The 19,734-nt window shown below is 39.9% G+C and overlaps 1 protein-coding gene across 2 annotated transcripts; it reads left to right on the top strand.

The window, feature by feature from the left end:
- Positions 1-10: 10 nt before the first annotated feature.
- On the top strand, positions 11-19,295 carry spopla (speckle type BTB/POZ protein like a). 2 transcript variants are annotated; one of them, XM_046053215.1, is made up of 12 exons: positions 11-191; positions 1,398-1,480; positions 10,817-10,934; positions 11,199-11,320; positions 11,710-11,861; positions 11,960-12,087; positions 14,449-14,626; positions 15,210-15,265; positions 15,480-15,602; positions 16,982-17,124; positions 17,225-17,278; positions 17,775-19,295. In XM_046053215.1, the coding sequence occupies exons 3-12, from the start codon at positions 10,857-10,859 to the stop codon at positions 17,917-17,919; spliced, it is 1,179 nt and encodes a 392-aa protein (XP_045909171.1). In that variant the 5' UTR covers positions 11-191; positions 1,398-1,480; positions 10,817-10,856; the 3' UTR covers positions 17,920-19,295. The 2 variants fall into 2 exon arrangements, with proteins under 2 accessions (XP_045909171.1, XP_045909172.1); XM_046053216.1 differs by lacking the exon at positions 11-191 and adding an exon at positions 329-459.
- The last annotated feature ends 439 nt before the right edge of the window (positions 19,296-19,734 follow it).

Raw genomic sequence — 19,734 nt, 5'->3', positions numbered from 1 at the left:
TAGAGATAGTTTCTAGTTTAAGCTACCAGCCAGCTAGACAGATGTAAGCTAGCACAGATATAAATTAGACAAAGAAACCTTGTGAAGAGACTGAGTGAAAACAGAGTTTAAAGTAACGGAGGGTGAAAGGAGCGACTGTGACACAAAGCCATATGCGTTATTCGATATATATGGAAGTATGAAACTGAAAGGTACGCAGTCACCATGTCTTTTTAAACTTTTTGTGAGCAGTCAGTGCAGAGATTAGCTTCGGCTAGCTGCTAGTTAGCCGCCGTTGTTTTCCCACCAGCAGATTGTACCAAAACGTGAAGGTTTACGTTAGCTTGGTTAGTTAGCATCCTGTCCCAGGGATCAGCGAAGGGCCTTTGTTTTACAGGATAATGCAGGGTCTAAACAGCACATTTAGCTTGAGCTATCCTCAGCTAGTTTGTATTGCAACGGAGGAGTAACGTAACTAATGTACGTCAGCCTGGTAATATGTGGACAAATTTATTGTTAACATGTTTTGTGTTAAGCTAGCTAACCAGTGTTAGCTGCATTTGCGGTCTAAGGCTAAATGAAAGTTAACATTAATATTGCTAGTGAGAACATTAATGTTAGCTTGACTTAGCTCAAAACGTATTGCATACATAGCTAACTAACGTTAAATGACGAAATCTAGTCATTCTTTCAAATAAATGTTCTTGGGTAAACTAGCTAAAGTCCGGTGAAGTAAAATCGTGAATTGATATTGATGATGGTTTGGAAATTAGTGTTGACATTTTAGCTGATGTTACGCTAACATTGAGCTGTTGCTTTCTTGTGATTTCGATTGAACGTTATTGTATTAACCATAGTCACACCCGTTTGCACCTCGAATAGCATGTAGGCTAAAGTAAGCTATGGTGCTCATTAAATATTATTCAACTATCAACTTATGCAAACTAGCTAGATGGCTATTCTAATATTATAAAAGCGAGGTAAGTTAGCACGAATGCAGCTAACGTGTTAGCCAAACAAAGTTGCCGGTGAATCTTGAGTAAGCTAATTTAACTGAGTGGTTACAGGCCGAGCAGTCAGTTACAGGCTTGGTTAACTTATACTCTAAATCAAAGATACCGTTAACATATTTAACATAAGGTATTGAAGGCCTCCATTACTAATTTGGGCTACCAATCTGTTACCTTCATGTTAACTAACGTTAACGTAATGCGCTGAGGTTTTTATAACGTGGCGTTCTTGACCGATTTGAAAGCTATAATTTTCTAGTGGTGTCACTTTATTCACACATGGCTTATTTTTATCCATTGGTAGATGTGACTGTTGGTGGCTTGTGGCTAACTTGAATTACTTTTAGACAGGTTGATCAGGTCCCTTTTCCATGCCTAATGTCTGGTTCTCTCTCCCTCCCTCTCTAGAGTGGGACATGAAGATGGGGTCATGAAGGATCCTGTGATAACTTAGACAAACTGCGTCTTTGTACATTTCAACCATTCAAGAGGTGAAGAGACTGTTTTAACTTCCTTGCTGCATGATTCAGATTTAACACGAAACCAGTTGTAGTTGAAAATGGTTTACTGTACAAAGGAGTTAAACTTGTCAGGGCAAGCACAGGCTGTATAGTAAACTTGAGGTCTGTTTGTTCAATTATCATCTGTTCCATCAATAATACTGAAAGGTGGGGTAAGCGATTCTAATCCCATACACGTCTTTTTGTGAAATTGATTGAATATCTCTGCATGGTCCGCTAGCTGTCCCTATGCGCTGAAAAATCTGGTGTTTGTACACAGCCCTGGTTCTATAAATGGGAAACAAAGTGGCCCGCACCCCACCACACAACACTATTCCAGCTGTTCCAGCCATGGTTTGAGTGTCAGGGATCTTGCCCACGGACATTAAGCTTACTTTCTAGTTTTCCAAGATGTGGCTGTTGTTGTGATGTTAGCTATAGTAGCAGGAGAGTTGGGAGTATAGCTGTTTTGGCGCTGATGTGTTGGCTCTGGGATCGTCTCATCCTCTCTGCATGTTAGCTTTGCAGCAGCAACTGTAGTAACTGTTTGCTAACCCGCAATTTAGCCTGCCATGTCATTGTTTGCTTATCATGGTATTTGTCATGGAAGTGGATTTCTCCAGATTCGCTTTTAATGGGATTTCTAACACAAAATGTGATTTTATAGTCCCTGCTTGTCATAAATATTTGATTTAAAAATCTTGGAAATTAAAAGAGGAATGAAATACTTCCAGTGTAAGCAAAAGAGAACACTGGAAACAAGTGGCTCACTGAATACACACTATCAAACAGTCACATCTGGTTTTCAGCTTGATCGGCAATGTCTGGTGACTGGGGCTGATCATCCTCACGTATCTGATCCTGTTTCGGTCGAATTTACACATATGCTGCACCGCACAATGGTTCACTTCACAAAGTGTTTCTCAGAGGATTGTAAGAGACTATGGTGGGTGGGCCTCGGACCCTCTTGCACATTTTAAAGTTAAATGCATAAATGTGGTGCAAAATTAAGAGGCTATCGATAAAAAACTTTTCACTCTTGTGAACAATGTTGTGCTACAGTAAACTATTTGATCATAAACCCATTGTATAGCTATAAATGGTGATGAAACAGCAACAAAAGTCAACAAATTTGTTAAATGTTTTTCCAGCAACCATAAATCAAAGAAATTAGAATAAGTAATTTCCCTAACATTTCATTGTTTTTTTTATTTTTTTTTTACTTTTAATGGACACGTAATATTTTTTATACTTTGAGTGAATATAATCCAATTAATGGATAAGATGCCTGCCTTTGGTGTGAGAGACCCGGGTTCAATCCCCCGCTGTGACCCATATCCCTGAGCAAGACACTTGTTGCTCCAGAGGCGTGCAACCAATGACATGTATAGCTATTTTAAGTCGCTTTGGATAAAAGCGTCAGCTAAATGAGTAAATGTAAGTTGTCACATGTGTATCCTCGCGCTAAATTCATGAAGTCCGACCTAATTTGATAAAAATTGTTGTATGTTGTTCTTGTATGGTGTAACATGAAGACTTCATAGCCTCTCTTCAGGTCACTAATAGGCCGCGGTCCGATTTATTGAAGCTTACTACCTCGTGACGGAGCGTTTCTATTTTAACCCGTGCAGCTTTTCTAGCATTTACTGTACTGGTTTAGCGGACCAGGAAACTCACAGACCAATCATGAGTCACATGAGACGATTGGACCAATCTGCTCCAATCGTCTCATGTGACTCTGCTCAGCCAATCAAATCTGTGCATTCCGATGCTTGCGAGTCGAGTCTCACCGCGAGATTCACCAGAGACGTTTTGAAACGCACACGAATTGAGGAGACGAAAGGGAAAAGCGATTTCACAAGGCTTTTAATCAAGACTGTACAGATTCTTTCATGTACATTCCTCCCACGGGAAGTTCAAAACCAGAATATCTCATAGATCTCCGATGCTAGCTGGCAGGACAAACTAGAGCTCACGTTTTTCACTGAACAAGAGAAAGTAGAAGTGGTAGCTCTGTAAGAGGAAATGAAAGAGAAGAGGAGGCATTACAGCTGTTCATTTATGTGTTGAGTGTTTATTATAAAATTGGTTAAGACTACACTTCATCACTGAAAGCTACACTTTTTATTTTATTTCACTTTATTTTAGTTTACTTAAATCTAGAATTTATTATTGGAGTAGTTATTTATTATCCCTCCAGTTTGATGTGAAAACTGACATATTGAAATATGAAACTTACCTGAAATATTATTTGATTTGACAGTCCGTTGTTGACTAAAAACATATGTTGATACAACTATACGTTATGGTACTGAATGATAACACAAGTTAGTCGTTTTGATGTTCCGGACCTTTGCTTTGGGAAATTTTCTCTAACTGGACCTCTTTGAATTCTAATTGAATACCCCTGCTCTACTGCAACACTTTATTTTGTAAAGAGAAAATGACAGGATTAAGTTGCTAACCTGCTCACAGTGGATTTACCATAAAGGCTTTAATACGTGTGCACTCCAATTGTAGGTGTGGCTATCTTAAAAATAAATCGCCTTCTCACAAATTAATGACAGAAGCAGACCGTTAACGTTACTGTAGCTAACTCAAAAGAAAGTTGGTTTTCTCGAGTCGAATGCCAAAGTGTGTGAGCGTGCGCTTACAGCAGCGCGGCGCAGCGCCCACAGAACACAACATTAGAGGTCTGTAATGTTATTATGAGATGTGTAAAAAATATTCATTTTGAAACTATGGCGAAGCAAATTAGACTGTGGCGGGCCGCCATGGTCTCGTTAATTGATGGGGAACAGCGGAACAGACAGCAACCGACTGTTGTCACAGTCAGACTAATTCATGTCATCAGCATGGAGTGGAGAATACACAAAAGCTTGCAATTAATAATAATACATTTTATTTCTATAGCGCTTTTCATGACATTCAAAGACACTTTATAATAAAACCAGTAGTTATGTACATTTAAAAAAAATAGATAAAATACATAAATAGAAAAATATATTTAACGATAAGTAAAAACATGTAATACAAAATGCATAAGAGCATAGGGGCGACCATATAAATAACAAACAGCAGCGGGTGCAATGTAACATTATTTGAGGTTAAAAGCTAGTTTAAAAAGGTGGGTTTTGATAAGTGATTTGAAAGAGTCCATGTCGCTACGTTCTCGGATGTGTGTGGGTAAAGAGATCCAGAGGGAGGGGGCTGCGATGGTGAAAGCGCTGTCACCCCATGTACAGTGCTTGGTCCTGATTGGTGGGGAAAGGAGGTTTGTGTCGCAGGAGCGGAGGTTACGGGAGGGATTGTGACGGTGGAGCAGGTCTGTGAGGTAGGAAGGGGCCTTATTATGGAGGGCTTTGTGTGTGAGCAGGATGACTTTGTACTGAATGAGTTAGCGATCTCTTTATTAGCTGTCGCTAGGAAGTGAAGTGTGTGGATACTTACAGGCAGGTGCTCCAAACTGGAGTTCACTGTGCCGGTATGGCTTTGACAGGGGTGTCATAGAAAACCGGCTCTGAAACTTCCCCCCCACGTGTCCAACAAGTGGACCCGCTACAGAGATGTGGCATAGACGGCTCTTGACAATGATCCGGGCGTCCGATTTTTAAAATAAGTGGACCAGATTAAAAGTGTGCTTTTTGCAGAGTTTGTTGTTATACATTCATGCCAATAAAGCTAATTTGAATCGAAAGAGACATTGTCTGGTATCACGTTAGACGCAGACAAGGTAGACCAGATAAAGCAGCAGTGAACACACCTGTTGGTGCAGATGTCAATCGCTACCACGTTGGTCTTGATTGTTTCTATAGGCTACGTCATTAACAACAACAAGCCTCCTCCAAACACGGGTCACCTGCTGCTGTGAAAACAGAATCACGGGTGGATGATATCCAAAACGTGAGTTGTGTGTTCGGGCAACTTTATAAACAATATCGCTAACTAAAGTCTACAGAGCAGAAACAGAGAGAGAAACGGAAAGAGACAGGTGTGTGTGTGTGTGTGTGTGTCTGAAGGGAAAAGCAAGGTAAGCAGATTAAAGTTGTTTGTGAGTAAACACTAAAATAAGGTGGAGAATTAAGTATTAAAATGGTGAGATAAGAAATAACCTACTATAAATAGGGTAATGTATTCTTTCAAATATTTTTTTAAATAAAATAAAAAAACAGTTACACTGTCATTCTGTGGGAAACACTGAGTTGTGTTATACTGCAACTCATTTTCAGTTTCTCTGCCCAATAGCCTAACCTGAGATTAGCTTGAGCTGAAACCTGATGCGGTATTAGAGAAAATGTAAAAGTTATTTAAAGCAGCAGTGGGTAACGGTGCAAAACCTTCCTCGTCTCTCTCTGCTGCTCGTATCACTTCCCGCCCACCAAACCCACAAGCAGGAGCCAGTTGCCCTGTGAAACCTCAGCCTGCGTATGGCTCACTGTCTACGGCGAGAGCCTCATCGAGACCCCGATCCCTCTCGCCGCGACTTGTCTTCTTCAAGACACCCCACCAACTCTTCATGGCCCAGAGCCGAGCTTCCCAGCTTCAAAAGCAACAGCTGGATGAGAGGCTAGTACACCACTGCCCAAAAGTTATTACCCACTGTTTGCCACTTGTTGATACAAGCAACATGGCATTGACCATAATGAGCCTGAAGCTCCATGTGGAGCCGGGACATGGTCACACACGTGTTTTGTATTAGATACATGTTGTTGGCAAAGGAGGGACGGGCAGTTATTTTATTGCTGGGGGTTGTTTCTCAGACATTGTGTTTGTAAAACTTCTGAAGCAACATGCTGAAGATGGTGAGCTGTGCAGGGGGGGCTGCGCAGCATGTGCTAGAGCAGTGTTTGACACTATTAGAAACTGCTCCTACCTCTGATTGGTGGTTTTAACTTGGGTGTAGTGGTAGTAGGAGGAGCAAGAGGAACCTGATTTGTATTTGTCAGCACTACATGAGACAGATAATCTATCAGGATATAGTAAAAGTTTCAGCAAATATGCCAAAAAGTTATTTTCCTAAAAGTAAATGATGGACCGCTAGTGCTTATGTTGGTGCTAATGTGCATCCTAATAAAGAAGAAATTAAATTAAAAGTTACAAAAATGTTTGTATGCTGTTAATTACAGTTCATACAGCAAAGGAAATCGGCACGTCAGACTTCTTAAAAAAAGAAAAGTTGGAATTGTCATCTGTAGTCCTTTTAGCATCCAGTTTTACTCAGAGAAGCAGGGACTCTGTGATGCATATTGTACATCACATGATGGGTCTCTGACACAAAAAGACAGTGAACTCTGTGGGTAAGAGACAATGGGACAACAGTAGTCCAACATTATAACATTATAAACTCTTCTATGCCTTCATGCCTTCTTACCTTGGAGACACTGTCTTTTTTGTGATTCTTGCATCAAGCCCATGATCAAGCCATGTGTTTGCATACAATATGTTAAATATCTCTGTATAGCATAGAGTACATTTCAGAAGTAAAGATACAAATGCGTAAAGTTGTAGGTTTTTGCCTCTATCCTCGTTTGTCATTTGTCAAAACTCTCTAGATTTATACTGTTTAAGAATAACTGGAAATGCCTTACTCTGAGATGGCTTGATCAGAGGGGGGACAGGAGTTTAGAGGCTTTGATATGAACTTCACTTTGTGAGAAGGAAAGACGAAATGACGTGCTGACACTCCAAAAGGGAATGTGTCTCCTTAGTGTCAGGTGAGGAGCGATTTTGTTATGGCAAACGTGCCTGTGTGTGAACATGATGGTTTTTGTGTTGGCTTTGGTATACTGCTATCTGAACAGATGTGCTGCTGAAGTGAAAAGAAATTGGCATGTTTGCATTTGGTTTAGTCACCATTATCTACACATGCTTGCTGGCCATAGCCTAGCCTGTAACAGACTGCTCGGTCAGTACAGGGGCTACCAGATTTACCTCACCAGTTAAGTCAAAAGTGTGACACGTTTGCAGTTAAACTTTCAAAGTCAGTTGGTTAGAAACTGTACTCGTTCTGCACATGATCGCGCAAGTAAAGACAAAGCGTAACAGAATGTGTCATAGATAACTTGTGATTATCAGATTGCCCCATCTGACATAATGCATCAACAAAGAAAACCGAGCCCACTAACACTGGGACCTGAGGATGGTTGGTTTGTCTGTCCATTCTTTTAGCTAGCTCCACCTCCAGGGTGTCTACAGTCCTGGTTCTTGAGTCAGCAGTGTTTACCCTATATGCATTCATTTGTTTTACAAATGTTTTCACTAGCACAGTGTGCGAGCACGGCAGCACTCAATGCTCGGTTCGCTTCCTCTCCTCGTTCTATGCAGAACATACGTGACAGATGCTGTTATAAGAGCAGCGTAACTCTGAATCAGGAGGTGCGTAGCGAGTATTTGATTGTTCGAGCGGCAGAAAGTGACGGTGAATGCGAGCGGAGGAAAATATTCTGGCAGTAAATGTACGGTGTTTGTTACTCTGTGTTAGCTTCTCAAGACCAAGAAAAGTCTGTTTCCCACCTGCTGGAAAAGTGAAGCGGGTTAGTGCTAAGTTAGCTAACATCTCCCTTCCCCTTCAGACTGCGCAGCTGAGCAGGAAAGCTTCTACAGCAGCTACACAGCTGCTATGTAACTTAACATTAGCTCAATTTACAGAAAGTAACTGGAAGCTGTTTTTTATTTTTTTATTTTTTATTACTGCCTACTTGTCCAATGTTGAGAACATCAGGTGCAAACTTAGACTAAAGTGACGTAGCCTGCAGCCCTGTACAGACTGATTAAATTGTTTTTCAGTCTGAAAAAGTGGTTTTGAAAAAGAAATGATGGTGGTGACTGGAGTAGCTGAGGTTAATAAAGCTAATTAGTGAAGCAAACTAGTCCTTTTAAGCTAATGAAAAGACGTTTCTTTTTGGATTTTAATGTGCAAATAAAATGCACCTCAGAAGGGAGGTTTCTCATGTTGCCCATATTTTATATTAATGTCTACAGATAAATGTCATAAGCTGTAAAATGAAGACACAAAAGGCAAACATGAACAGTCGTATCTATAATGATTCTGAGGTCATTAACAGGGTTTTCCTGCCGTTAAGGCTTAGGATGATGCCCAAAACATGCTGTGACATCGCTGTAAAAACAATGTGGAGCAACAGAACCAACCAAATTACTTTCTCCAGATCTAAAGGTTGTAGTTCCTCCAGTAGACTGATCTCTGGGTGTTGTTTTATTTATTATCTGCTCTAGCTTTTCCAACTATTTGTTCAGAGATATAGTGAAAATAATGGCCCAATATGATGTGAAATTACATATTTTTCATTGGAAAAGGATTTTGTTTTGAGGATGCTGTTTGTCCTGCCCCCGCTGCTGAAAAACATCCTAGAGGAAACACTGGTCAGTATCAGGCTGATAGCAGAATTGATCTATCTGTGCATCTTTAATTTATTCCAGAGTTTATCTGAAGCCAGTATGAGGTTTCAACAGTCTGAGATAGACAAATCAAGTGTGTATCTATCTTCTAAAGTTTAGTAGTCTTGTAGTACAAAATTCCCTGTTTTTGTTACTGTCCTTCCATGGCAGAGTGAGGGAATTTCAAACTAAAAAGCCTGAAAGTATGAAAGATACCCACTTGGTTTGATAAATTCAGACTGTAAAAGCGTCATTGGTAACAAGAACTGAGGATTTTGTTACCTGTAACTTCTTTTATTTATTTAAATAGGAATGGATCATAATGGCCAGTATGAACAGGAGGAATAATTATGGCAAGCAAACAATATTATATGACCACCTGACTTTTGTTTTAGGACAGAATTGATCAATTGACCCTTCGCTAAGCCACGCCCCGAATACACAGCTGGCCAATCACAGCGCAGTATAGGACTCGCTCTAACTGAGGTCCGACACTTTCGTGGCTGCGTTCCATTGACTATAATGCAAAAAGTTGTGTTCTTGCTTTTTTTGGTTGTATTTTTCTAAAATCTGGTCAAACGCTGTTCCTGGGGCACATTTAATAATTACAGTCGCTACCCAGAGAGGTTGAAAGGAGAAGTACGATTTAAATGACCTAGAATAAATCCAGAAAAATGTCGGCTGTGGATCGTTCCTAATGTAATGTTAGTTAGCTAACGCTAGCTAACTTCCTACTGAATGTAACGTAATAAAGCCTTTTAACAATTGTAATAATGAATAGCGGCCTACCCAGCTTTATAGGAACCGTGTTGATCGTTCATATTGTTGGTTCACTTTTACTGTGTGATCGGTAGGCTTTAGCTTCTAGCTTTCATTTTTTTCACGTCTCTATTGAGTCACTTTGACAGCCTGAATACAACCTTCAAATGTATAATGCAACTGCAAAACTGTCTGCTCCTTTCTGAGATCGCTTTTTTTCAACAAATTTGACAGTATTTCTCCGGGGAGTGCAGTAATAAACAGTGGTGGCGCTGATAGTTTGTCAGACTTAGCAACAGTAAATACGGGGGGCGGGGCTTAGCGAAGGGTCCCCATTCTTTATTGCACATCTTTTCACATTTGATGAAATGAGTTGGCTGCAGCTATCAGTTGTTGGGTTTTTTCGACCACCCAAACACCCTTGTGTGTGCAACATGTCAACACTGTCATTTGATTGGTTATCTTTTCATTTTCGTTTTTTTTCCCTCACATTTATTACTTCTGACGATAACATAACACACTTACAATAAGTTACTGTAAGGATGGGCATGTAGATGGCCACATAGTTATGACTGTGAAATGACAGAAGTTGTGTCGCTAGCGCATTCTACGTTTACAGAATGCAGACTGTCTTTGTTGGATCACACTTGGTAGCAATTTAAAATTTTTATCGTCTTTATTTTATTGGTGAGGCTTATTCTAACCTGGTAGTTTAAACGACCAGTGTGTAAGATTTAGTAGGATGTATTTGCAGAATATGGCAGAAACAGTATGTTTTCATTAGTTTATAATCACCTAAAAATAAGAAAAGTTGTTTTGGTTACCTTTTTAGAATGAGACCTTTTATATCTACAGAGGAGGCGGGTCCTCTTCAAAGGAGTCTGCCATGTATCTACAGTAGCCCAGAACAGACGAACCAAACACTGGCTCTAGATCAGGCCTCTTGCGAGTTTGGCTAGAGGCCCTACAGGTTTTCCTACACACTTGGAAGAGGAGGGTGAGGCAAGGGGTATTTAGTTGGTTGCACTGTGCAGCCTCACACTCAATGCCACTAAATCCTACACAGTGGTCCTTTTTTAAATGGTTAATAGGAATATATTTTATTTGTGTATTTTATGCTGTCGATTTGTGCAAAATAATTATATATAGTTATTGTTTTCTTCGAACGATTAGTGCTTTAAGGACGAGAGTGAGTGGTACCCCGAAGCCAGTGATGTCACGGGTTCCCACCCCTCCTCCTCCTGGGGAGATGTCAAGTGGACCTGTGGCAGAGAGCTGGTGTTACACACAGGTATGGTTAAAACTAAACTCAGTGAGTCATGTTCTGTATATGGAGGTTAGTCATGTTTTAGATGAATCAAATTCAGCCTTCATTCATTTTGTTATTAATACCTGTGTTTTTCTACATGTCTTCTGTCAAAGTGTTATACTGTGTCAATATAGTCGAAATTATAAATTACTGTAATTTTGTCTTACTGCATATCAAAAATGGGGGGGGGGGGGACGCAAAGAGCTTTGGTCTGATGTTTTGCATGCTTCTACTTCTGTTTCCAAGGTCAAAGTTGTGAAGTTTTCATACATGTGGACCATAAACAACTTTAGTTTTTGCAGAGAAGAAATGGGTGAGGTGTTGAAGAGTTCAACCTTCTCCTCTGGCCCTAATGACAAGATGAAATGGTAAGTACTCATGCTAAACCCATCACTACAAATCAGATATTTGCAGGTTTCTGTAGCATTTGAAAATCCTTGATAGTTTAGATAGTTGTAGGCCTCCTAATTCATAACTACCAATATGCATTCGCTATTGGGATTTTTCTGTCATTCCTCTTTTATTGCTTCGTGTTTCATGTCTGTGAATTTCCCTAAACACAGACATGAATGTCATTGAAAAGTATGTATGTTTTATTTTAGTATGGGAAATCTGCACATGACTGATAATTACACACAGTTTCTGAAAGCAAGAGAGAATCACCCCTGAAGGCTCGCCTAATTCTTGCATTTTGACAAAAGCGATAAAAGCAGTTCATAACTTTACTGATGTCCAATGTTATATGTTTACTTGCCAGGTGTCTGCGAGTCAATCCAAAGGGACTTGATGACGAAAGCAAAGATTATCTGTCATTGTATTTACTTCTTGTTAGTTGTCCAAAAAGTGAAGTCAGAGCAAAGTTCAAGTTTTCTTTGTTGAATGCTAAAAGAGAGGAGACAAAAGCAATGGGTGAGTATGAGCAATCAGAATGTCATCACATCCAGTTAAACTGTTTATTTGGTTTTGGCAATGTCAAGACAACAAGCGTTATTTCCTTTTTATTACAGAAAGCCAAAGAGCATATAGATTTGTCCAAGGCAAAGACTGGGGCTTCAAAAAATTTATAAGGAGAGATTTCCTCCTTGATGAAGCCAATGGACTCCTACCAGATGACAAGCTTACCCTGTTCTGTGAGGTAATGGCTATACTGTTGCTTTTCTTTTATTCTTCAAATTAATACTTGTTGCCATCTTTTTAAGTACGGATGCAGTAATTCTACTAAAATTACAAAGGATAACACACAGCCATGCTTTCCACACTCACACTCGCAATGATGTAGGATGGCGTATTCAACTGGCTGTGGCTCAGTACATGGAGCGGGTTGCCCATTTATTGGAAGATCGGCGGTTCAATCCTCGGCTCCGGTTGATGTGTCCTTGGGCAAGATACTGGACCCCAAATTGCCCCTGGTGGCTGTTCCACCAGTGTGTGAATGTTAGTTTCTGTTTGAGCACTTGGGCTCAGTGTGTGAATGTATGCATGGTGAATTTGATGTAGTGTAAAAGCGAATTGAGTGGTCGAAAAGACTAGAAAGGCGCAATATAAAGACTGAGCATTTACATTTGCAACTATATACCCAGTAAAGCCTGTAACCTTTTTATTAGGTGAATGCAAGAAGATATTTTTTACTCTCAATTTTGTGGTTTTAGCAAACCAAACCACCCTGTATGTTAGGGATGCACCGAATGTTCGGAACCGAATTAATCGGCCGAAATTAGCAAAAAAAGCAAGAAATTAGCAAAAAAAGAACTTTGGTGTTCGGCCTAATATGTCAAAAGACCGAATAAATTTTACCAAACAATTACGTTGACATGTTGGCAGTGTGGAAGCATTTTAAAGTGTCCGAGAAAGACGCAAAAATCGCCATTTGCAGACACTGTTCTGCAGAATTGTCTCCGTCTGTGGCTGACTTCTTAGAAAAGGCAACAAACGGTCTGAGCCGCTTGTGAGTCGTTTCTGTCACTCGTTTATGAGAAGGCAATTAATCTACCCACACCTAAATTTGGAGTGCACACATATTCAAGCCTTTATGATAAATCCACTGAAACGGATTAGTGCGATCTGTCCAGAGCTGACATGCAGGTTAGCGACTTTATCCTGTCATTTTCTCTCTTTACAAAGACAAGTGTTGCAGTATCAGAATGCACCTGAAGAGAGGCTATGAAGTCTAAGACCCAGTTTATCAAATTGGGTCAGACTTGTTGAATTTAACGCGAGGATACACATGTTACAACGTCCAGTTTTCAAAATAAGGTGTCTATACAGGATAAAAATAAGATTAATTGGATTATATTCAAAGAAAGTATAAAACATACATTTACTTTAGCGGACCCTCTCGGGGCTCGGCCCACCCACCATAGTCTCTACAAATCCTGTGGGAAAAAGAATAAAAAGCACATTTTGACTATTTAATTTATGCAATGATAAAAAAAGGCAAAATAAATGGAAAAAAATGTGAATATTCTTGTTGGATATTCAGTATTCTGCCAATTTTTTTCATTATATTCGGCTTCGGCCAAGATTTGTCATTTCGGTGCATCCCTACTGTATATAATGCTTGTTCGATGTTATGTCCTATAAATTATTTTGAATTTAAAGGCAAATAATTAGAGTCATAATGATATATGTTTAATTATGTATAAGTTGTTGGGGAGGGTATATCATTTACATAGGCATAACGGGCCATATTGTCTGACACGATTTGCAAAAATGAGCTGAATAGACTTGGAATGCTGATGTGTTTCTGTTTAGCTTTTGCCGTCCTCATTTTCCATGGTTGCATACCAGCACCATGTTACTGAGCTGTTATCTTGAATGTGGCATACAAATTATTTTATTATTGCTCTGAATGCATGGGATTGAAGCATTTATACCGCTGATGTAACTTTGTGAATCACGCCTAGAGTCTGTCAGTTGTCATGACCAGTTTACACCCGAGTATAAGCTATAGTGCCATTTAACATACTGTTGGTATTTCAAATGCCATTAAACTCTTAAAAATTGAAATGATTCCTCCATCGTAAATCATCAGTCAGTGATGCTTGTTTTCGAAATAATTCAATTCAGTGTGTCAAGAAGAATAAATGTCTCCTAAAATGTTCTTTCTAGGGACAATTTAAATGAAGTGTCAGAGAATTTTGATGTAAATGCAATTGGCCAAATACTGCCAGGGCCAGTGTGCCAGACAGCAATTCCAGAAAGATTCAGCTATTTCATGGAAATTGCCACTTTGATAAACAAATTACATTCAAATTAAAGACAAAATGACTTATTTTGTCAATCAGGTGTTTCAGCAAAGTTTATTAATTTTGGTTTCAAGTGGTTGTGACTTTGCACGCAGGAGTCCCTCCCACCGCATGTTCCTTAGACTTGAAAATATGCTTTCAAAGGAACAAATTAGACTCTAATGCACTAAGATATCTTTGCTGCTGGGTTTGTGAAGATGTTTAGCCTTGATGAGACTGCTTCAGCGTGTTGTGATGTTTCTCACGTACAGGTAAGCGTTGTCCAAGACTCCGTTAACATTTCGGGCCAGTCCAACATGAACATGCTGAAGGTACCAGAATGTCAGCTGTCTGATGACCTGGGGAACCTGTGGGAGTGTTCACGCTTCACAGACTGCAGCCTCTATGTGGGAGGGCAGGAGTTCAAAGCCCACAAATCCATCCTTGCAGGTAAGACCGTCCCTGGCCCCCAGCACTTCAGCAAGCTGCAGCCAAGAGAAAAGCCCCCGAAATGGCCCTAGTAAGACTCTTCTTAATGGCCTCTCGCAGAGAGCCATAAGCACCTCAAAAGGCTACGGAGGGTTTGTATTCCTGGCTTGATTTGTAGCGGCCTAGTTCTGCAGTGGGCTCTAATCCACCACGCTACCACTGCTTGGCCCTGCTTGACCCAGATGACTGTAGGATCCAGGAGATTGAGAGGCTGGCTTTCCCCTCCAGCTTTCCTCCATTAGACATGGTGGCAGCTGCAGTGGTCAGGGGGAAATGCTGACAACGTAGCAGCTATATAGCTTGTCATAGGTGTGTGTGTTAAGCACAAAACATCAGTATTGAACTATGACGCTCTTTAAATATATACACACATACATACCCCATGTGCCCCATGCTGTTTTATCAAAGCTCCGTTATTTGTTAAATGATGCAATATTGGTATGTCTTGATACATACTGACTATTGATTTGATGTGCCAGTATGCTTAATATGATGTTGATTGGTCATTATATTTATATAAGTGTTCAATTTATGTCTTTGACAGCGAGGTCACCAGTCTTTAATGCTATGTTTGAACATGAAATGGAGGAGAGTAAAAAGGTAAGAGTAACTGGTCACTGCTGCTTTATGTTACTCTTTCCTAAGTAGTTCATTTATGGTTACATGTACAGTAATAATTGGTCACAATGCTTTAGTCATGTTTAAAGTGAACACTCATCCTAAGTCAGTGGTAATGACAATCCTCTTTCATGGAAATTTTTCAGCTGACAAGTTGAAATGAGTCTTACAGAAACCTCTTGTCGTCCCCTCGCAGAACCGTGTTGACATCAGTGACGTAGACCCAGATGTCTTTAAGGAAATGATGGGCTTCATCTATACAGGAAAGGCCCCCAACCTGGAGAAGATGGCAGACAATTTGCTCGCAGCTGCAGATAAAGTAAGTGTCCATGTAGCTGGAACTTTTGCTAATATCTTCGCAGACATCTGCCTTCCACTTCTTTTTGATAAAACGTTTCCTCTATTTCTGATACAACTCTCATTTTCACAAACAAAGAGTGAGCTCTTTTTAACCACTATGTTTAACACTTGGACCTATAAACCCAAAATAACTGAGGATTTGAGTATTGGCAGTTTCAGACTTGAGGATCACAAAGGGGTATTATGTCAAGTTATTAATAACATCAGATCACTTAAACACTCAAACGGTAATCACTGCCTCCCCAGTTGTATGCATGGACTTGTGTTTGGAGCCTCGAATGAGTAGAGAGACCAGCACTGTGTGCAAGTCAACAAAGCTAAAAGGCTAATGTAGTCTGTAATTGCACAGCTGTTAGTCTGCATTTTATGTGACATAATGTCAGGATATATAAACTATAAAAGATCTAAAGTCTATTTTGCCCCACATGCTTGTACAGGATATGAAAAACATAATTTTATTACAGCACAGTCACTCTTCATAAGATACTGCTGTGTGTTTGTGAAGCTTATAATGTTCAACTTCTGTCGGATAACTGCTGATTCAAGTTAACAGAAATTGTTGAGGACACAGTTATAAATGTGGTTTCTACTCGATGTAGACGCGTGTCAATAATGAGAATCTCTGTTGTCCATTATCTTGGTATACAAACTATTCCTTACTGAAATAGGATTCGATTCTTACTTAAATCTTTATGACAGATATAAAACATAACAGTTCAACAACACACATGGGCAAAGTGAATTCCAAGAGGACGAGGATAAAATATTAGAGACTCGATTTGGTGTTCATTTCCTAGTTTGGATTTTTATCTGGATTTTACGGATGTGTTATGTTGCCAGTGGATGTACGCATTTAAATACCCCGTCTTGCGGCTCATGTTAGGTTGCATTTATAATCAGCACAGCTTTATATGTGTAAAGCAGTATTTCTTGGGGGGCCTGTGATATGAAGCCTCCTATAATCTCCCAAATCCTTTTCCACCATTCTATCACCAGTTCAGATGAGTTCCCCTCTCTTGGTGTAAACAAACTGTATTATGGAGACCGTACGGATCTTGAATTTGATGGATGAGTTTTTACTGAATGTTAAGCAACAAAATCATCCCAATTATTGCTAAAGGGATGTATCACGTACATCATGTGGTGACACTGTAATTCCTGTTTTTTAACCTCCCCAATTCCTAGTAGAGTTGTAATCACAAAAAATGTTAATATCCGATTTGGCTTTTATGTGTATTCAAAATAGTTGAGACAAAACCTTAAACCATGGGGATCCTCTTTGCATCCGGGGTGTAACTGCGGTGTTTTGTGTCCCCACCCCCCCACCCCCCACCCCAGTATGCTCTGGAGCGTTTAAAGGTCATGTGTGAAGAGGCCTTGTGCAACAGCCTATCGGTGGAGAATGTGGCCGACACCCTCATCCTAGCAGACTTGCACAGTGCCGAGCAGCTCAAAGCACAAGCCATAGATTTTATCAACAGGCAAGTATCGCAAAAAAAAAAAAAACCTCCAGTGATAAATTCCTGCTGCCATTTCTGTTTACCAGCCCTGAATGCTTACCTTTTTATCTCCTTGCCATAGGTGCAGTGTCCTGAGACAGCTGGGCTGTAAAGATGGAAAGAACTGGAATAGCAAGTATGTAATTAGCTGATATATGTGACACAAGATTAATAACACACCCTTATCTCTTCCCCCAACCAGATGCATTAGAATTCATTGTTTTAGCCCGGGCAGACGGAGTGCTATTTGCCTTTTCAGTTTGAAGCTCCATATCTTTGTATCCAAGTTATTAATAGACTCATACCCGGATAAACCCTGGAAATGGAATATTTGTAGAATTTTAAAGAGAGGTGGGGGTGGTCGCTACAGGAAGTTTTTCTTTCAGATGATGTAGTGCATTGTTGTAGGGAACCTTGAAGGTCTCTCATTCAACATGTGAAGACGTTCTGATCCTACATTAATTTCAACCTATGCGTGGAAAGCGCTAATGGCCCTTTTCAAGTTTACCGAGCAACTCGCAAATCAAGTCCCCGTTATTTGCTTTGTCATTACGACCTCATTTATGTTTATTGATTTTTAATGTGCACATTCTCATGTCTGAGTGTTAACTTCATTCTGCCTGTGCTTACAGTCATGCTACAGATATAATGGAGACTGCAGGCTGGAAGTCAATGATCCAATCCCATCCTCACTTGGTAGCCGAGGCCTTTCGTGCCCTGGCTTCAGCACAGTGCCCACCCTTTGGTATTCCCAGGAAGCGCCTAAAACAGTCCTGACTGCCTGACTGTGCCCCAGGACTTTACTGGAGGTGTGAAGCATGGGTTTACAAAGAAAGGACTAGTGAGGGTACCGCTCTTATTTCCACCAAAACTGAAGACACTTGAATAAAGAAGAGTGGAGCTTTCTGGCCAGGGACGTGGGGAGGCTGGCACGCGGACGACTGACATCAGTGGATTGGGGGGAAAAAATTGGTAAAATTGGTGTTGCTTGCTTGCTTTGCTGCCCCAGCTGAATTCTGTTCAGCCCGGGTAGCAAGTCAAGCTGTCTGCTACTGTTTTTTTTTCCTGTAATTTTGAAAATGGCCTTAATATATCTGCCATTGCTCTGGAGCTGCTCTAGAGTACTTTGTCTATTTTACTCTGTGCCTGCCTTGTCACAAAGACCAGGCCCTCCTCCAGGTTGCACTAGTTCCCGTGAATAGTCATTTTGATATGGAGTTCTATAGGAACGTAACAAAGGTTTAACTAAATGGGAAATATTATATATTTGTAATGTTTAGCCCGTTTTGTGACTAGACATTAAAAAGCATGAACACTTTCAGAGCAAGGTCAGTTCTTTACACTTTTTAAAAGATGTGTATGCCCCATATTGATGGCACCATTTCTATGTAAATGACAGTTGAACCATCTTCAGAAGACCCGTGTACAAGAAAGTCTGTTCTATTGCATATTTGTGGGGAAAAATTGTAATCTGCCATTATGAAGACCCAGTGTCTATCCTTATAATACATGTAAGACGGAAAAGTGTCTACACTTTGGCCCTAGTATGTTAAAACATTGGAAGTATATGGAAGTAGTTACTCAGTCTCCCATTTGAAAGACATATTCCAGATCATACGTCTGTGAACTGTTATAGATTCAATTTTGAGAATTTCTGTCCTTAGTATTGCCAACATGCAAATATTATATATTCTCAATATATTGTGGTTAACTAAAAGTGGAAAGACTAATGCATGGTCATGTTATTGTCAAAAGAAAGTGTCCAAGTACCAATTTTGTTTTTAACAATTTATTTTTCTGCAATTATCTGACATACTTGTGCAGAATTAAAATGAATTGAGATTGTGCAAAAATTTCCTCTAACATGCTTGGGTATTTGTAGGATGCTGAGCATCACTTCTACTGGCAATGTTATTCTGTGTTTGAATGGAGGGGGTGGGGGGGTTATCATGTTTATTCAGTCCGTCTCGTATGTAGTGTGGTGTGACCAACACTTCAGAGGATTTTGTAAATTAAAAGAGTAGCATCGTTTTTACATGATATTACTCATCATTCAGCGTCATGTTGAGATGTTGAAACCTCTTTTGTTTGGAAGCAAAAAAGATGTCTGCAAGAATGCCTGCATTAACCCATTAAACCATTTTCCAGCAGTCTGAAGTAGCCTAAGGTTTATTTTATTTATTTCTTTTCACTGGGGATTGTTTAAATGAATGTGACAAGAGGTTTCAGTTTTAGGAAGGGTGATTATTATCCACACCATTTATTTTTAATGGTCAAGTTAATAGATGTGGATCTCATGCTGAGGTTGATTTTTTATCTTTTATTTTATTTTTCTCTCAGCTGGTTTTCTTTAATATTTTAAGATTAGAAAACGCCACCACTGTGATAATCAAAAGAAAATGTGCTTAAACCGCATTAGCATAGTATCGTGTTTAATGGTGACCCTTTTACAGCACATGAAAGACATGTTTCCTCTTGTTTTATGTGAATGCTCTGCAAAAGCTCTAATTAATGTGAACGCGAGGCCGCTCTTTCCTGCTGGAACAGAGACGTCTTCATCAGCAGCTTGCTGATCCTCGTCCGCCCCTCTCA

Source organism: Micropterus dolomieu, linkage group LG07, assembly GCF_021292245.1.
Source record: "Micropterus dolomieu isolate WLL.071019.BEF.003 ecotype Adirondacks linkage group LG07, ASM2129224v1, whole genome shotgun sequence".
Classification (NCBI taxonomy): domain Eukaryota; kingdom Metazoa; phylum Chordata; class Actinopteri; order Centrarchiformes; family Centrarchidae; genus Micropterus; species Micropterus dolomieu.
The sequence above is the reverse complement of the archived record's forward strand: the minus strand, read 5'-3'. Positions and strand labels throughout refer to the sequence as shown.